Source organism: Heliangelus exortis, chromosome 10 (assembly GCF_036169615.1).
Source record: "Heliangelus exortis chromosome 10, bHelExo1.hap1, whole genome shotgun sequence".
Lineage (NCBI taxonomy): Eukaryota > Metazoa > Chordata > Aves > Apodiformes > Trochilidae > Heliangelus > Heliangelus exortis.
This window is the reverse complement of record NC_092431.1, coordinates 14,095,940-14,115,379: the sequence shown is the minus strand read 5'-3', so window position 1 is coordinate 14,115,379 and position 19,440 is coordinate 14,095,940. Positions and strand designations below refer to the sequence as shown.

General features: G+C 41.0%; 1 protein-coding gene across 7 annotated transcripts in view; it reads right to left on the bottom strand.

Annotated features, from left to right (window-relative positions):
* Window positions 1-19,440, bottom strand: part of WDFY3 (WD repeat and FYVE domain containing 3) — a 160,785-nt gene that overhangs the window by 53,051 nt on the left and 88,294 nt on the right. For all 7 annotated transcript variants that reach the window (XM_071753664.1, XM_071753665.1, XM_071753660.1 and 4 more), the window contains 10 exons: window positions 17,992-18,104; window positions 16,050-16,281; window positions 12,867-12,967; window positions 11,586-11,804; window positions 8,014-8,195; window positions 6,298-6,529; window positions 4,521-4,681; window positions 3,404-3,515; window positions 2,793-2,983; window positions 69-221 (listed from right to left, as the gene is read on the bottom strand). In XM_071753664.1, the coding sequence (XP_071609765.1) occupies window positions 69-221; window positions 2,793-2,983; window positions 3,404-3,515; window positions 4,521-4,681; window positions 6,298-6,529; window positions 8,014-8,195; window positions 11,586-11,804; window positions 12,867-12,967; window positions 16,050-16,281; window positions 17,992-18,104 (1,696 nt within the window). The remainder of the gene's footprint in view (window positions 1-68; window positions 222-2,792; window positions 2,984-3,403; window positions 3,516-4,520; window positions 4,682-6,297; window positions 6,530-8,013; window positions 8,196-11,585; window positions 11,805-12,866; window positions 12,968-16,049; window positions 16,282-17,991; window positions 18,105-19,440) is intronic.

The window sequence follows — 19,440 nt, the reverse complement described above, 5'->3', positions numbered from 1 at the left end:
AGGTATGCTGTCAGCCCCTGACTTAATCACTATCCAGTATCACCACTGTTCTGTGCAGATTTACATACTTCAAAATCACAGAGCAGATCCTGGAAGGCAGCGGAATTGGGAATAATGGAGGTCTCGTGCCCGCTGTCGACAGTTCCCACCAAGGAAAAGGTCAGATGGAGTATGTGGCTGTTCAGAAGGGATCGTTTCTTCTTCAATAGCATTGCCAGCAACTTGAACAAGGAAACACAAGAGGAATTAGTGGTCTATGAACACACAGCAACATTGTCTGAACATATAGAAGCATGGATGAAATGTCCCTTTAGAGGAGGTCTTTAAAATCACTCTGATTGTTGATACTCTTGGTGAAAAAGTTTGGAAGGGGTATTATGGTTGAGTAGAAAGGGGGCACATCCAGGACAACTTCCAGCCAATAAGACATCTGTTCTACACTGCAGACAATACCTACGTCCTGAGAATCTGGCATGCACAGACACACCTCTGGTCTCTGGCAGGCAGACACAGTTCAAGGCAGCACAAGATAACTTCTCAGGTAGTTGTGTCCCTAGGTCAGCAACTGTGGACATGTCACACTTAAAGAGAGGACCCCTAAAGTACTGCATGAGGAAGTGAGAGGTATACTGGAACTTAAGTAGCTGTGACAACATAAAACTCAATAAGCCTGACTTTATTTTTTCCTTGCTATGCTTTGTTGCTGCAGGCATGGCCACAGATGTCATCCTTTTAGTCCCCATTTCTACTTTAACATCTTATAACCTGGGTTGGGAACAAACAAGCTGACAAATGTATTCCTGTTATTTCTCATCTTCTGATGCAAACTTCTCCAACCAACTGTCAGCATACCAGCTCGTTCAGCTTCACCATTCTCCTTGAAACATTACTAAAGGAATACAAACTTCTGGGAATCTCTCTCAAACCATGCTACTCGCAGAGTTCAATACAATGGGGACATGAGGTCATCTGTGTCAGTGAGCCAGCAGCAGTGGTGACAAAGTCTGAGGTGAGCCTGAGGAGAGGGTTTGATCCCATTGTGCTGAGGGGTTTCTAAGCTCAGGGATCCACCCCCACCCACAGCCCCAGTGGGACCGGGAAGAACATGGCAGCCGATCAGGCACAGAAAAGGCGGGAGATTCAAATGCCCCTGAGGAGCATGGTGAACAGGAGGGAGGCATGGCTGTGAGGAGAGGGGCATGGCTGTGAGGAGAGGGGCACGGCTGCGAGGAGAGGGGCACGGCTGCGAGGAGAGGGGCACGGCTGCGAGGAGAGGGGCACGGCTGTGAGGAGAGGGGCACGGCTGTGAGGAGAGGGGCACGGCTGTGAGGAGAGGGGCTCGGATGTGAGGAGAGGGGCTCGGATGTGAGGAGAGGGGCTCGGATGTGAGGAGAGGGGCTTGGCTGTGAGGAGAGGGGCTTGGCTGTGAGGAGAGGGGCTCGGATGTGAGGAGAGGGGCACGGCTGCGAGGAGAGGGGCTCGGATGTGAGGAGAGGGGCAGTTTGCATGGGCAGGGAGCTGAGGAGCTGCTATTTACTCATGGAGCAATGGTGGCTACTTGGAGGAAGACGACTGCGCTCCCAGCACCCACAGAAATGGATATTGGTATCTAAGCCACAGAATTCCACAGCCTTTCACTGTGGAAGAGTCAATGCATTAAATCATGGCTCAGGGACTGGTGTCATCAGCAGGGCTTTGGGTTCTTTGACCATGGAGCATGGTATATGTATGCATCACTGAGTCTGCTGGCAAGAGATGAGGTACATCTACCTCAGCACGTGCAAAGGCAGTCCTCATTGAGAGGGCTTTTAATTAGGATGGGAGGGGGAAAGGGATAAAGCCAGGCTCACCAGAGATGAGCCTAAGGATGGCCTTCAGTCTGCTGCCCCACTCAAGGTGTGAAATGGTGATATTGGGACAATGAAAACACAGGGCTCATTAATAGGTTAGTAGCTATGAAAGTGTCTGTGAATGGTCAAATACCAAAAGTGAAAATGAATTGCCTGAATCCCTCTCTGAAATGCTGATATATCAATGCATGGATTATGGGGAATAAAGCAGGAGGAGCTGGAGATCTGTGTTAGTTGCATGGCTATGATGTAGTTGCAATTACACTGGTGGGACAGCTCCCACGACTACATGGATTAGTATGTTTTCACACACCTATACTAGCCATTAGCATTAGAAGGTTTGTAAATACACTGTCCAAACCACAGCACAAACTTGCTGTTTCAGTAAAGCAGTCTTTATGAGAAACATACAATGCACTGGCCACGTGGAGATCTTTTCAAGTCAGTCAGTCAATCTTTCTGCATAACTGATAGCACTTTCCCCACCCCAATGGAAAATTAATAAGTATTCAGCCTGAAACCAAACAGCATCATTAACTATAAAGTGTGTGCAGTCTCCTAAAAACGTTGATTCTAGGAGTCTTCTTGTTCACATTTTTCTTCATGTGTCTATCTCTTCTCTTGCTGGCAGATGATAGAGAGAAAAGGTCCCAGGCTTGCAGAGGTGGATTCCCAAGAGCCACAGTTGTGCTATTCTTTGCTACTTCTGAAGAAGGGACAGTTTCAGCAAAGCAGCTAAGTACAACTGCTGAGGAGCACTTTCTACCCTCTCTATTAAGAGGCATTGTAAGTAAGTCATCTATGCTAACTAACCAAGAGCTCAGCTAACTTAAGAGCAGAAACCCAGGGTTACCACAACACAACAAGGAATTTCCATGGGAACTGCTAGAACACACAGTGAAATTCAATCAGCCTGGTCTGTTTAAGATATTCCTTACATACCTGATAACCTCTGATTCTTTCCATTTCTTTGCTGGCTAGTGGATTGCTCTTTACCACACAGACCAAAGCCTTCACAGCTGCATACAGCCCTTCTACATCTGATGCCATGGCTACAAGTCCCAAAATAGCAGCAGCTCCACCAATGTACTGCAGTGTAGTGGCAACAGGCTTGGGGACAAATGTTCTTACTCCTGAGCATAGGCAGAGAAAATGAATTGAAATAAAATCAAATCTATTTCTTGCAGAAAATAATTTTGAATACATTAAAGTAATTTGCATTCTAGTATTGCCTGAATTATGAGAATAGTATCACTGGAAGTACTATGACACTTCAAAAGAGGAGATGAAAAAAATATTGCACTGGAAAATAGTTTCTGACCTAAGGTAAAATTAAGTCTATTTTTATAATGATAACTCAAACTCAAACAAGCATATCATGTTAACAAAAATGAAAAAATAGTATGTTCTTAAAAATATAAAAATGTTTAAGAAATTCAATGTACAATTAACATTCAACAATTAATTACATTATTTACCTTCTAGACACAGGCCCTTATTGGCAAGTAATTACATCACGTTTAAATATAGTAATTCTCAAGAACTCAACTCACCCAAGTATCCTATCAAAGCTGCACCAATGGAACGTGCTGGTCCATTCAAATGCCCTGCTGAGTTATGTAGCAGCTTCACAGGTGTGGCATTTTCATGAGAAGAAACTGCCAGCTGAACAAAACAAGAAAAAAAACAAGGGTTGAAGGGAAGATGGCTTTTTTATGTGAGCCTGAACATGTGTATTTTCCTTCTGTTATTAAGAGTGAGTAACATGTAACAAAACAGAACTATGCTAGAGTCATTAGGACAGCCTCTAAAATAAAGAGAAATCTCCAGTCTTCAAAGTTTAAAGATAAATCTAACTTTAAAAAATAATACCACTAGATGGTTTGAGCTGAAAGGTATCTAAAGGTCAACTATCCCAGTTCCCACTCCCGTGGACAGGTTCATATTCCCTTAGACCAGGTTGCTCAAAGCACCATCCAACCTGACCTTGAACAATTCCAGGGAGGGGGCATCCACAGCTTCTCTAGGCCCCCTCAGAAGGACTTTTGTCCTTAGTTATGTCCTATCTAAATCCATCTTCTTTCAGTTTAAATTCCCTGCCCCTTGTCCTGTTCAGTACACAGCCTGATAAACAGATCTCTCCTACAATACCCCTGCATATGCTGAAAGGTCACAACAAAGTCTCCTCAGGGCCTTCTCCAGGCTGAACAGCCCCAGCTCTCTCAGCCTTTCTTCATATATGGTCCACTCTACAAAAAATTCACTGTTTTTTGATGTACTTGAAGAAAAATGAAAACTCATATTCTGCTTTCCAAATCTGAATCCTCCTTAGTCAGAGGACTAAGCTATCAGCAACAGTAGAAATATTGTTGAACTACTGTGGAACTATCTTTGTTTTACAACAGAACTACAACCATCATCTACATTAAAAAGCCAAAATACCTACATAAGATACTAAGATACATACCTACATGCCATTTTAAAGAACACAAATAAAATCTTCCTCAACTTAAAAATTTTTCTTAAAAAGCATGAAATTTATTATGGGCAACTCTTCTGTCAACTATTGTCATTATTGCTCCTGGTTGCATTGAACTAACTGCCTTAAAAGTGGCTAAAAGAAAAAAGCAAACAAGAAGTGCATATTAGCCAACTCATTTTCCAACATACCTGTTTGGCAATAGCTTTACTGTCCAACTTGTTGTAAACTTTCCTTATTCTTGCCACTGTAAATGAAGAAACTGACAGTGCATAGAGACCAAAAGAGACCTTTTCTTCTGGTACCAAAGATACTGGAGATGGGTTGATTCCTTCAGACTTTGAATCTTTGCCTTAAAGATAAAATAAAAGTTAATTTCACTAACAGGACTGTTATTCTTTTCAGCTTTAAGAGTAACATCATAAGCAAATAAGGCATAACAGAAAGATTCCACAAATAGCTGAGATTTGATATTGTCTTTGCATACTTGTTTTCTTGCACGGAAGAGTAGCTTGAGAACACAAGTCATGGAATAGATCTACTATTTAAGAGAAAAGGCAAGGTGCAGCAAACATTTCTTCTCAAGGTCTACAATATTAGCCCATAATGGCAAATGACAGACTGTGGTTTGTTCAAGTGACAGAAGACGTGGTGCTCCCTCATCTGAATTTTTGGAAAGCAGAATCACTTCTGAAATGATTTTGCATTCAGCTTAAGGGCTGTTTACTTCCCTTTGCCAAGCAAAATAAAACAAAGTAAACAAAAAAAAGAGAAGGATTTGGTACATCTTTGCCTGTGACAACATGCTTTGACCATGGATTGCTAAGAAAACCACCTTAGAGAATGGTACAAGAGAGGCAGCACTGAATAAGGACCAAAAGGCCTAGACACCAAAGGAAAATACATAAAACAGTACTTTTAATATTTTGTATCCACTGCTCTGGAAGTGGATGCTTCTTGTGAGGCACTGCAAACACTATGATTGACAGCTGCCTACCACTCACAGAAAAAGTGCCAAAATAAGACTCTGTGTACTCCCTGTGGACCTTGTTTTCCTACCATGCTCATCAGTCACCGCCTTCTTCCTTAGCTGGTGACAGTTTCTCTCCAAAAGAGCTGGAGAGGATTATAATCCTCATGGGGAAAGACAATGCAAGGAGAAGACAACTTGATATAATCCCCATTTTTCTTTATGTTTCACTGAGAAGCCTGTGACAGCCAGGTAAAATAAGCAACTTCTGGTGTAATACTGATGTTAGTGAGGAGGTATTCTAACTGCACAGATAAATAGGGAGCTCTACAGAACAGGAAAATCTCACTTGTAACAATTCCTCTTACCAGAGCTAATGAACCTGTTGTATCAACAGTTAAAAGCAGGGTCATGGACACACCTCTCTAACAAGGTTATTCACATATTTTTGTGTTGGACTCCTGTCAGTTTCACACAAGGACACAAAAAAATGTAACAGAATTGCCCATATGTGTTTTCAATGAGTGCTTAAAGACTATCTGCTGCACTGCAGTCCCTCTTGATCTGACTTTTTTCCTCAAATTTGAAACAATGAAAACATTGAAAATTCAAGATAGCTGTATTTAAGGTAACAAATACATTGCAGATTTGCAAATGAGAGTTATTGTTAAATCTGCGAAGTTAAATTGCCTTCCCAATTTCACTTTCTACAGATAAATATAATACAAGGTATGAATAATAACAGCTTTAGTCATTTCTAACTGGTTCAAAACCAAGGTGAGAAACACAAGGCACTTCTATCATATCTCAAGGACTATCAGAAGCATGTTAGAACAGTAACTTGAGTTTCTGTGATCCTCTTCACCAGCAGCTACTCCTCTTCTTCCTACAGACAGCCAGCCACACACCCTCCTTTCTGACATCTTCTGCCAACATGCACAGGAAAGATTCCACTGGAGCCAGGCCAAGCTACTAGCTGCCACTTGAATTGTACTTACAGGGCACATATACTGCTTGAAAGCTTCCGACGTAATTTGGTCCCAGCTCATAAATGCTGCTGACACCAGGGGCAGGCAAAACTTCCTCCAGGAAATGTGTCGGGCCCAAACGCCACACCAAGGATGAGAGCTGGCGCTGTGCAGGTGGTGTGCCAATGTAGGCATAAACTGTGCTGACTACAGGGGGATTGGCAGAACCAGACCCACTAGGGCTACTATGAATGTAGTGAAGCTGGAAGGGAGAAAAAAAAAATAGTGAAGTTATTGAGACAACATGGGTGCTGTGAAGAGGAAGCAGACAGATTGAAAATGCAGGGAAGTGGTTTGCAAATTAGGGGGTGCAGCAAATAACTGCTATATAATGGACAGTATTCTGACATCATACAGCAAGTCAGTGAAGAACATTAACAAGAAGGTAAAGGCAAAAATCAGAAGTTAATGGCTTTCAATAGATGAAGGTAGATATGGAAATGCTGACTGACAACATTCAAGTTCTGTGTTTAAAAATTCAAAAGAACATGGGTGTATCTCGCTTCTAAAAACATGGAGCTTTACGATAGTCTTACTGATTTTGCAAAAAGCAATGACCATCTCATAACCTTGTGTTCTTTCTCATCCTTCTTCATCTGGTGAAAGCAATCCTTTGGTAATTATACTGCTTCGAGCTAAAGTGCAAATGTGATGAACTCAATTTGATAAAATGAATACATCAAGAAGATGCTGGTCTATACATAATGGCAGTAACAATGTCACAGACATTTTCTATCTACCTTGTAAAAATTCTGTTACCAGTAACTGAATGCAGTCACACTTGGCCAGATACACACTCATGTATCACAGCTGCTACCATAATAAGTAAACTTACTATAGTCCTCTTTCTGCAAAGGGTTTTATTGAGAGGTAAACTTCAAAAGTCAAAAATACTGTTTTACCTATAGCAGTACAGTAAAACTAGCAAATGTGTAGCCCACACCAGGATTGTTTTACTGCCTTCAGGCCTACACCTGCCAGGTGCCAAATGCTCTTTGGTTAGCAGTTACAGGTCAGGAACACTCTGTGCTCAGTGGACAGGTTCACAGCATTCCTCACTGCTCTCTGCATTTGGTGTTCTCGTTCCTTCCACCCAGCAACATGATAATGACTTTTACAACTCCATGTGTTTCATCTGCATTCAAATAACATCAATGCTGGACATCTCAGTAGCTGTCCCTGACAAGGGGATAGTATTTCTTGAGGGGTAAGAGGGTTTGGAAAAGAAAACTACAGATAAATTGCCTAAGCTGTCTTATCCTATAATCACCCTTTAACTCAAATTAGATCTGTTACATGGTACTGGGATAAGACTACTTCAGCTTTTATCACTGTTCCAATTATTGTCAGCAGCATAGCCATGCCATGCTTGCATCACAGTCAACACAAAATGTCCACTTCAGCATTAGTGTTCTCTCATGTCTAAGAAAGTATTTGTGATCTTCTCCTTAAATGCACCAGGACTGGGTCTGAGAAGCAAAGACCCTTTTTTGGGTTTGGGTTTTTTTTTTGGTTTGTGGGTTTGGTTTTTCTGAAGTGTTGGGTTTTCTTTTTGTGTATGGTGTTTTGGGTTTTTTTGTCCTTGTTCTGTTGCAGGGTTTTTGATTTTTTTCTATCACATGTATATGCAGAGAGAAAGAGAAATTACTACAGGCAATAAAAATGAGGCTTTAAAGATTTTTTTACCTTAACAGTGTTAACAAGCTGTCCATCAAGGTAGAGTGCAGCTGTACTGTTCTTTAGCATGCCTTTACTCATGACCAGAACTAGGTGGTGCCACTGGCCTTCCACAATGAGGTCACCACAGCGAAAACGGGCACAACAAGGAAGAATTTCATAAAATGATGATTCCTCACTGAAGTCATCAACTAGAGGGAAAGTATCAGTCAGTGGGTACTGGTGGAAACGTTATTTGTCTGTTTCAAGCTTCTCATGTGATTAGACTTTATATGAAGCAATCTACAGCAATACATTAAAGCCAAAATACTAGAACACACATAATTAACATGACCAAAATACAATCCAGAAAATATGAACATAGCTATATGATTGACAAGATACAACTTTACACTTTCAAACGCAAGAACTGAAAGAGTGAAATCAGAATTTTTGAGCAAGTATTCAAACCAAATTGAGAGAATTTGATAGGCTGAATGTTATCAGATACCTGCACATTAACAAACCAGCATAGTTTTGGTAGAATGAACAACAGGTCCCTTCTTGCTTTGCCTTAATTCTTCACTATGAAAATTCTTGGGATGCTTCCTTTAGACTTCTTTACAATTATGTTTTCTTGCCTTCCTTTGACATTTTAACTGGAACTACTGGTTTGTCTCAAGTATTACTAACTTTCTCATGCAGGTAACATTTTTTTGTTGCTTTTCTGTAAGAGTTTTTACAGCAGTTGTCAGCAAGAAATAACATATGTATCTCCAAATCTACATTTTGGAGGCTATTTTCTATCTTTGCTACCCTGAGGAGAGAAAGATATCCACACTTTTCCCTGTTTCACTGTGGTCTCCTCCACAGGCCCCACTACCTGCTCTGCTGTGGTCTTCAACAGGGGCTCCAGAGGATCCACTGCTCCAGCAGCAGGACCACTCCTTCCCCTTCTTCTGCTCTCATCTTTTGTGTCCTCAGGATGCTTTCTCTCCTGTTTTTTAACTTACTCCTCAGTCCATGCAGCATTTTTGCCCTCTCTGATGTGTTTCTCAGAGGCACCACCAGCCTGGCTTCTGGACTCAGCTGTGTCCCGAGGGGGGTCCATTGTGGAGGCAGCTGGAACCAGCTATGTCCAGTCATAGGGTAGCCCTGGCCTCTTCCCTTACTGTCCCAGCACCTGGCCACAGACTGTATGAGCTTGCCACTATCTTGCTCTGGCCATTAGGTCTCACAAAACAGAAGACACAAGTAAAAAGAGTGCCTTTCTAAGTGTCAGAATCATGCTAAATCACAAAGCTTAAGTCAAGTTAAAGATGAGGCTGGAAGCTGTACACCTTTCTACTTAATAAAAGGCACAAATACATCTTGCTAGCGAGACATGCACCAAGCACAGATCAGAGGGACTCATAACTGAAGCCTCATCATGGTGGCTTCTCTTCTTCCCTTTTTGCAGTTCTAAGGGAATGAATTTTCTGAAGCACTTTTACCTTAGGGGTAGGCTCAGGGCTGACACATTTCTGCTCAAGTCAAAAGGAAGACTTTATTCCATCTCTTCCATTCCATTTCAGTGCTGTAACTGCAGTGAGTCACCCTTGCTTTCCCTTCACCTTATCAGCAATGATGACTGTCATGAGGTCCCTGACCCAACACGAGCATCAGCTGCTGTGGGGTGAGGTGAGCTTCACCTCTGGCTCCACTGGGACACTACCAGTGAGAGGAGCTGGAGATGGATGCCTGCCTTCCCAGATCCATGGCCAAAGGAACCCCCCTCCCAGCCTCTCTGCAGGAGCTGCAAACCACAGGCTGCTGACCACCACCCCCAATTCACACACTACCTTCCAGTAATTGTTGAAATACACTTTAGTTCTCAGAACACCTTTTAATTTTTTTTTTTCTCAGAGGCATCCTTTGACTTCATATCAGAGGGCATGATCAGTTTGCAGGTGCATAAGCTTCTCCATCACAAAACAAAATAACCCACTCTCTACTTGAAAGCACTCACACCCCTCAAGATAAAAAAGAGAGCTCAAATTCTATAGCAGGGAATGCTTCAAGAAAAAACAGGTGCTTTTCAGATCACTCTTTCATGTTGAAGAAAAACAAACCACTAATCTTACCTCAGCAGCTGCCTGCACAGGGAGAACACTCATTTCTTTAGAAATAGCATGAAGAAAATAATAAAAACAGAGTACCTGGAACTAACTTTAAAATTAAAAATAATCTCAAGGTTGTTTTCTCAACCAAACATCTGTGCAAATTCTCCCTCTCAAGAAAGATCATTAAACCACCCCATCTATTCTTATGACAGACCATCAGCACTTCCAGTTCCCACACCAGTGGCCTGCCATCTCAGTTCTTCAGGAACTTACCTGCTCAGCACTTGATGGTAACACCACCAACTATGACTCCAGGAAAGCAAAGTACCCCACTTCAATTAAAAAAAAGTTTTTGCAGTCAGAGAGCTCCAGATCTTCTCTGACAAAGCCTCTTCAAATCCAATCTCTCTTAAGAGCTAAATAACAAGGGCTTATAAAGTAAAAATATATGATCTAACATTCCAGTGCAGGCTAAAACAATTAAGATCAACTTATTTAATTCTCTCATAGGAATTTGGGCTTCTGAGACAGAAAATGCTGTCAATATCCTTACAAGAGGTTTAGTTCCCTCCTTCTACTATGGGTCTTAATATAGTTTTAGGTTTTGAACCTGATTTCTACTAGGAGAAACTAGTGTCCACTTAGTGTGAAGATAAAGAATGTTCTACATAAGCCTACTTTGTAGTAGGTTTTTTTTTTGTTAATAATAACAGTTGTATAAGTTATTTATAAGTGCCTGCTACTACTCAAAAGGTGAAAACAGAAGCAGGAAAAGATTTTTGATAGCCACTGAAACAGCTAAGTCTGAAGCAAAAATCTTCTAAGAAACTCTTGGGGGGGTGAGTCCAAAGGAGAGCTACTAAGATGATCAGCCTGGAGAAGAGAAGGCTCCAGTGAGACCTTATAGCACCCTTCTAGTACGTGAAGGGAGCTACAGGAAAGCTGGGGAGAGACTTTTGACAAGCACATGTAGCAACAGGACAAGGCATAACGGCTTTAAACTGGAAAAGGGTAGATTGAGGGTAGGCATTAGGAAGAAATTCTTCACTACGAAGGTGGTGAGACACTGCAACAGGTTGCTCAGGGAGACTGTAGATGCCTCACCCCTAGAAATGTTCAAGGACAAGTTGGATGGGGCTTTGAGCAACCTGGTCTAGTGGGAAATATTTCAGCCTATGGCAGGGGCATTTGAACTAGATGGTCTTAAAGGTCCTTTCCAACCCAGACCATTCTACAATTCTATTAATCCCTCTTTCAAATCTAGAATACATGGGGTTTCTTTGTATGCAGGTATCGAATATTCTTTAGAAATTATAAAAGCTCCTTAATTTCTGCACAAATGTTTATGTTTTTCCATTGTCAAAACCTACTGGGAGCTGATGAAGCTGCACCTAAACTTTCATTACACACAACTCTTCTAGATACTAGGTTCAAAATAACCTTGCTGTTGCATCCCCATAGTACTGTCAGGATTAACTGATGCCATGACAGAACTCTTACCATAATTTTGAAGCAATTCTTCTTTCGTTGAAACAATCAGTGACCGATCTTTTGCTGAGAGGACAATGGCAAGGCAGACATAGTGCTGCTCTGAGGAGTTCGCACGCCGCACTACAGTAAGAAGTCTCACAGGATGGTTATTTGGAGGTGTGCTAAAATGTTCAATACAAAACCAAGTTGAGTAGCTTAAACCAGACGGAGGTGGGAAAAATCTTTCACCTAAAACCAAAAATGAAAGTCCATTATATAGCTGGTGTAGCCTAGCACATAGGATATCTACTTGTGCCTGCTCCTGTTTTCCTGTCAGCTCATTTGGTATCACCTGTGCTTTTTCAAACTTTCCTTTCATGAACTTCAGTGTTACTTCATTCATTTCTGACTCAAGCTTGGAGGAAAAGCCACACAAAAACTATGTAAAGCAAGATTTTTAAACTATTCCCTCTTGTTCTAAAAGCAAAACATAGCTCTGAAGCTGCGCTTGTTCTGATCAACCTGGTTTTAGTTACCCAGAGAAAAAAACTAGAAATGGATCAGGCCCTCAGAAACTGCTAATATCATCATGAGAGACTTCTTCAACAGGTGTGACTCATTGAAGAAGCCTTTTTTGAAGAAGATGCCTCCAACACATACACCTCACTCCAATTCATCTCCTTGGATGCTGCCCCAGAACAAAAAAATACTCAGACTTCAAGTACTGTCTAACACTAATTCCATCTTACTGTGGCAAACCTTCAGCTTACTTTTTAGACTTCACACCTTTTTTTAATTAAGTGATCACTTCAATTAGTGATCACTTCAATTAGTCTCACAGCACACGAGGTGGACAGCCTGTAGGATGAACAAGTATGAGAAAAAGCAAACAATTTAAACAGGATTTTTGTGATGTTGCCACTACACCTGTAATAAATTCAGTCATGAATTTCAGCAGAGGTAGGCCACAAGTACAGCACTACAATTCCTTCCATGCTTCCTATGCTCTTTACACTACTTCCTCAACTTGTTCTCAGTGCATCCAGGTTCCTTATTCACACACTTCTCTTGATAACAACTTTATGCTGAAAGCCTTGTATTTTAAAGCAATCACACATTGGTGTCTTATATTGCTTTCCATTGAGCTGGAGGTAAAAAGCAACAGGAACACATACACAAAGGCACAAGAAGTTCTCAAGTACAGGTGCATGATGTCCAACACCATACTAATACTTCACCACTGACAAAGAAATGTAAGAGCACTAGAGAGCAGATAGAAAACATTGCTAGCAGTCAGACTTAAGCACTTACCTGTTCCAATTCCACTGACAACTGCACCATCAATAAGCCCTGTTGTAACAGCATTGTTTGTAGGTGCATTATGGGGAGCCAAACTTGGCAAGAACAGGCAGCTGTTAAACAGAGGACCAGGAAGAAAGTTGATGAGAGTTAATATATCTGGCATTCAATACAAAAAAGTATAGCCTAGGAAAACACACCATAAAAACACAATCACTCTCCTTGACTGCATGCATTAATGAAAAGCAGAAATGAATTCTCAAGATCTCTCCTTGTGAGGCTAAATTATTTTCCATGTAAAGAGCTTTGGCAGTGTGGGTCTTTGGTGCAGGAGCCCACGTCTCCAGGATTGCTCCCCTGTGGGCAACCAGAACCCACTGCAGCCTCCAAAATGATCTGGATTCTCAGAGACTGAATTAGCTAAATACTCAAAGGATCTGGTAACTGCACACTGTTCTTATTTTAAATATGTATGTATGCATTCATAAGAACATCATATTGCATCAAATTAGCTGCATTTGGACCTTACAAGAGCCACCAATGCTGTGAATACAAGAGAAACACATGTAAGGAGTACTAAAAGATTTTAACAGCCCAGATAGTTTCAGTGATTTGCCTACAGTGATTTTCAGTAGGATTTGCCTACCCGAGGTGGAGCAAATCCCCATCACAGGACTTCAGCTCCCAGTTTGCACATACTGTCCTACTGGAGACAAAATTATGGTTCTTCCCCTTGCTGAAGAATTATCATGTTGTTGACATTCAACTTGAGCAGACTGGTTTAACTATGCTCCAGCTGAGTTGCCAAATAGAGTTTGGAGTTTTGTCCTGCCATAAGCTATAAAAGTTAACTTGAGCACCCATCTTGAAAGCAACAGCTGTCAGCAGTTCTGGTCACTCCTATCCTCCTTTTGATTACAGTTCTTACATGGTTCAAGAAGGCCAAGGAGCTGCTGGAGAGGGTACAGCAGAGGGCTATGAAGATGATTAGGGGACCAGAACACCTCTTATGAGGAAAGGCTGAGGGACTTTTAGTTTTTAGTTCAGAGAAGACCAAGCAGGGATCTAATCAATCCTTAGAAATACCTAATGGATGGGTGTCAGGAGGATGGGGCCAGTCTTTTTTCAGTGATGCCTGAAACAGGACAGGTGTTTTGGGGCACAAACTTGAACACCGGAAGCTCCATCTAAACATGAGGAGGAACTTCTTTACTTTGAGGGTGGCAGAGCACAGGCTGCCCAGAAAGGTGGTGGAGTCTCCATCTCTGGAGACATCCAACACCTGCCTGGATGCCACCCTGTGCAGTCTGCTCTAGGTGAGCCTGCCCTGGCAGGGGGGTCAGAGTAGGTGATCTCCAGAGGTCCCCTCCAACCCCTGTTGTTCTTCTTCCTCCCTCTTCAAGTTGTTCTTCTCTGATAGAATCTCCCACAGCCAACAGTGTTCCAAGCATTTTCTCTCCAAGCAAGCAACTCCTAGACATCTGCCCACCAACTACTGAGTTCATAAAAAACCCTGGCATTTTGAAACAGACCAAACATTTTTCAGATATTTTTATTAATTAGCAGCTTGTGTAAATTACAAGTGATGGCTGGTACTTTTGGATGTTACCAGCACACAGTGACAGTGACAATTCATTTTGCTAGCCTGCTTCAAGTTCTTATGTCCAAAACGTATTTTTTTTTTCTCTTGATAAGGAGGTAGAGAAGAGCTTCAAGATCCATTTGCTTTCAAAGAAAAGTCTGTCCCTGGTTACACTGGACAGGAAGGCTAGATGCAAAACAGGCACTGCATCCTTGCTTCATAAAGCTGAAAAGAGAATGCAGAGCAGCAGAGCTCCCAAATGTCCAGGCTGGACTGTGCTCTCAGACCAGTCAGACCAGTTATCCTACATAAACTGGAAGAAGTGCACTAAGATGCAAGTGGCTCTGTTGAAGGCCATATCAGAACAGAAATAGATTAAAGAAACACAGTAGTATAAAGAATAGGCCTGGAAAGAAACAGACAAGATGAACAATTCTGTCAAGTGGAGCTGGGGTTTTATGAAACTGTGGTCCAGCCACTTCTACCTCTTCTCACAATTCTTGTAAAAAAGAGACTGAAAAAATAACATCAAGCAGCTACTCATCTCATATAAGAATTTTTGGCTTAACGGCAGTTGTCATTTTTGGTGGTTTGTGTCAATAACAAAACTTTGAATAAAGCTTCTAGTCAAGATTTTTAAGCTTTTAACCAAACTTCTGGGAAATTCTGTACAATTACTTAATAATTCAAGGTGCCACACACAATCATCCTACTTGCCTGTACCTCACAACACTGCCCTCTCTGAGATACTGGTTTTCAGCCTGTTTGCAAGCTGGACCAGTCCACAGGCAGTTAAGGAATACCTGTTCCTTATATTATTAGTCTGAATTTCTATAGTAATTTTTGATAATATTTACCCTTTAGAGTACAGGACAAAATTACTGTTACAACATTTTTCTGTTCCATAACCAAAAGGATAAAACTATTTCCTTCAACAGCTACTGAGAATAGTATGTTTTCATCTTCTGCACAGTCAAGTTAAACTGTATTACATGTTCTTCAAAGTGTCTTACTCAGCAGGTGTTTAGAGAGAGAAAAAAAAAAATGCAGCACATGGAGGTGATATTGGGTGCTAAAAGACAAAATGAGTTAAGTGTTATACTCAGGTTACCCTTTCAGTTAAACAATCATCTTTTTCCAGTTATTTAGGCTCAATAACTTTCTGCTGTTTTATTTGTACTTCCACTTTGCCACCTTCCTCCTTTCCAAGTTCTTCAGCAATTTTAAGCAATTTAAACAGCATTTGGGCCATCCACATGTTGCAAATAAAGCCTAGCAAGTCATGAGTTTCTGCATGGGTATGCTGCCATTCCTTCTTTTTTAATAGGCACATGAAACCCAGGCACATGAAACCCAGGTGTAGCTACACACCAACTACACTTCCACATACAGCAAGCAAGCACTTGGTTCTGGTCTTTAATGACAGAGTGAAAATTCATTACAGAATGACTAGAGTTGGAAAGGACCTTAAAAAGAAATATTCCTTTCTTGAAAAAATTTGTCTCTGGTTTGCAAACAGTCCACTAAAAATTACAAGCATGTCCTGGAAAGAGGGAAGTAAGAAGACATTGCACTACACCCCATGCCATCTGAAAGCACTGTAGATTCCTTACCCAAAGCCTTCAAGAGAGGTGTCAAACTCAATGAACGCTGGTGTCACCGATGACCCGTGAAGTCTGATGTCATGTGGGGTTGTCATGGAGACCAAACACTTCACTCTGGTCAGGGGCACTGTGCTCCCTTCTGCTGGCTTGAGCAGGCTCTTGCTTATCCGGTAGTGGCTGTCTTCATGCAAACTGAAGACGTTGTCAGAACCCAGGCCTTCCATTGAGGTCACCATGCTAGCTGCAGTAGAAGCCAAAAAACCAATCCACTTTTGAAAAACAGGCATTGTCAGGCTGTTTATTTGGACTTTAAGTTCTGCTTCCAGTACAAAAGCTGAAATGTCAATCGTCATCGACTACTAGGTTCATCCTCTCAACTAGAAGATTACAAGTTGGGAATTATTGTCATCATAGCAATGTGCAGCTGAGGCAGAGAGATGAGCATCTTGTGCAAGGTATCATGGAAAATGTGGAAAAGCCAAAACACTAAGCCAAGAGGCCATCCTGTTGCCTAACCTCAGGAGCCTTTTCAGAGGCTCTGTTTCAAGAGCATTCCTGCTACCTGACTTAATATGCAGGAAAAGCTCTGCTTCATGTTTTTCAGGTGCAATAACTGAGCTCAAAGTCTGAGTCCTCAATAAGAAAAAAGGCTCAGGAAGCTTAGCTTGGGAAACTCAACATAACTTGTGGTATTCAAAAGCTACCTTTGTCTTCTCTTTCCTAGGTTAAAAACTTTGCTCATATTTTTAGTCTTTATTTTTTACTTCCCTCATGACAATACCCTATTCAAAAAACCTGAACTAACTAACTAAAAGAGATGACTGAGAGGTAAGCTGAATCTCTCTCCATCTGTTTTTAAATGTACTGAACCTGAAAGCATAACATTAATTTAGCTGTTTTATTTAATCTATTTATTTTATTGTTTAATGCTTGTATTTCAGTACCATCCAAGATACTTTCCAGTTCTGTTTAAATAATCTAAATATCTTCACATATGCATTAAAACTGGCCGAGTTGACACCTAGAAATAAAAATTACTTGCTCTGGAAACTTGTATTAGTGAATATCCTATCAAAATACTTTGTGAATAGCTTCCCACAGTCATAATTCCAGGACTAAAAGTGAAAATTAATTGCCATAGTGTCCCTCCCATCCCCACCCTCCCATTTATTTTTTTAAAGTTGATGAAAGTATGTCTTTTTTCTTGAGAATTTTTAAGTTACTCATACTCAACACACACCACATACTATTAAATATTTCAGTTCTAGTATACTAGGAAAGTAGACATATTGAAAGTGAGCAACAGGTACAACCACTATAAGTATTTACCACTAAAAATTGAATGGCTAAAAAGGGACTGCTGAACTTTAAAGACTTGAGAGTGGGTGTACCAGCCCCAAATCCTACTTACAAGAGAAACAACTGTTCTGCCAGATTAGGTAAATTGTGCTTTTTATTTCTTTCTAATTCTGTTTCTCCTCATTAGTAATGATGAGCCAGACACTTGAGCCTAGCTAAAATAAATGGAACTGTGTTTAAGTGCAGGAAAATCAATTATTTTATCTGACACCTTACTGAACCCATGAGACACACCACATAGATTTAGTGACATGTGATGTGCACATGGAAGTATCTGAGAAAAGTATTTTTCCTTTTATTGCTAAATAAAGAGAAACGCAGGATTTACTCAAGACTCAAAAGCAAACTACCATCATATTTACTAGTTACTTTTCCTAAAATAAAAACTTATAATAACCTCACTGGATACATATTAAATACAAGTACTACATTCCCTCTACTTTTAGAGCTGCTTCTGATCAAACTGTTCTGTTAATTTCCCAGGACAAAGTCAGGTTTTTCTGCATGCTTATCTACAATTTTACATAAGTATGCAACTGGGGGATGTCAATGAAGCATTCTTTATGCAAATTTCCATCACTTCAGGACTTACTTCTCATTTCTGGTTCAAAACTCAGTGAGCTGGGTTTATGCACTCGGTATTGCTTCAACAGCTTTTTGTCCCAAGCACCGCAGTTCAAAGGATTTCCCAAGCGTAAAAATTCCCTGAGGGAAAAAAAAAAATTACAAATAATTTCATCTATTTGTTTTCCTAGAACATCACAAACTCTAATACCATTTTTAAAAAGAGACAATAATTTGTAATGCACATAACTTTAAACTAAGAAAAATGATGCATAATTACAAGAAACACCTCTCATCCATTTGAAACTATTTAAGTTTTGAACACATGCTCCAAAATTTGGCATTATTTTAACTATTCAAACAATTTTGATAAAGCTCCAAATTGCATTCTCTTAATTCCAAAAACTTGGCAGGAGTCTGCCACATCCCGTAGGAGAACATCAGAACACTCCTGATGCACACTGTGCAAGCTGAACAGGATGGTTTGAGCTGGATGGAATCTCAAAACTCTAAGTCTAACTCCTCTGCTGTGGGCAGGGAGATCTTTCACCATTATCAGGTTGCTCAAAGTCCCATCTAACCTGGCCTTTAACACACCAGTGATGGAGCATACACAACTTCCCTAGGCACCTTTTTCAGATGTCTCACCACCCTCACTGTTTTCCTAACTGTCTGTCTAAAACAACCTTCCAGAAATCTCTCCCTGCCCAGCCTAAACCCACCCTCTTTCAGTTTAAGACCCTCTGGTCCTGCACCTACAAGCCCTGGTAAAAAGTCTCTTCTGGTCATTCTTATAAGCCTCCCTTTTTACAGTGAGAGGCCACAGGATCTCCTTAGAATCTAGCAAGCAATCCATAGCATCATAAAATTGCGTGGGTATTTATCAAATAGTTCAAGATACGCTCATAAATACTTCAAGCTTACTTTTCTAGTACTAACATAGACATACAAACCTACTTAACCTAATATGCAGAAAGATAATTATTTTAAAGCTATGGACCCCCAGATTTTTCCAGACACCTCTTGTATCACATTCCTTTATCTCCTTCACACAAATTAAAGTGTGAAACACAGCTGCTGGCCTCAACCTTTTCCAATCTGAATACTTAACACTGAACAGGAAAGTCTAAGAATCCATCCTCTTCTATGGAAGTGTTGCTTTTAAAACCCTGATGGTTCTTCTTCCTGAGGACATAGCCAGGAATGGCATTTTTGATACCCTCCTAAGATTTGCAGGAAGGAAGCAAGCCTTTAACTTCAGTACAATCACAGAAAGTGAGAGGTTGGAAGGGACCTCAGAAGATCACTGAGTCCAACCCCCCTGCCAGAGCAGGGACACCTACATCAGGTCACACAGGAACACATCCAGAAGGGCTTTGAATGTCTGCAGAGAAGGAGACTCCACAGCCTCCCTGGGCAGCCTGTGCCAATGCTCTGTCACCCTCACAGTAAAAAAGTTTTTCCTTATATTTATGTC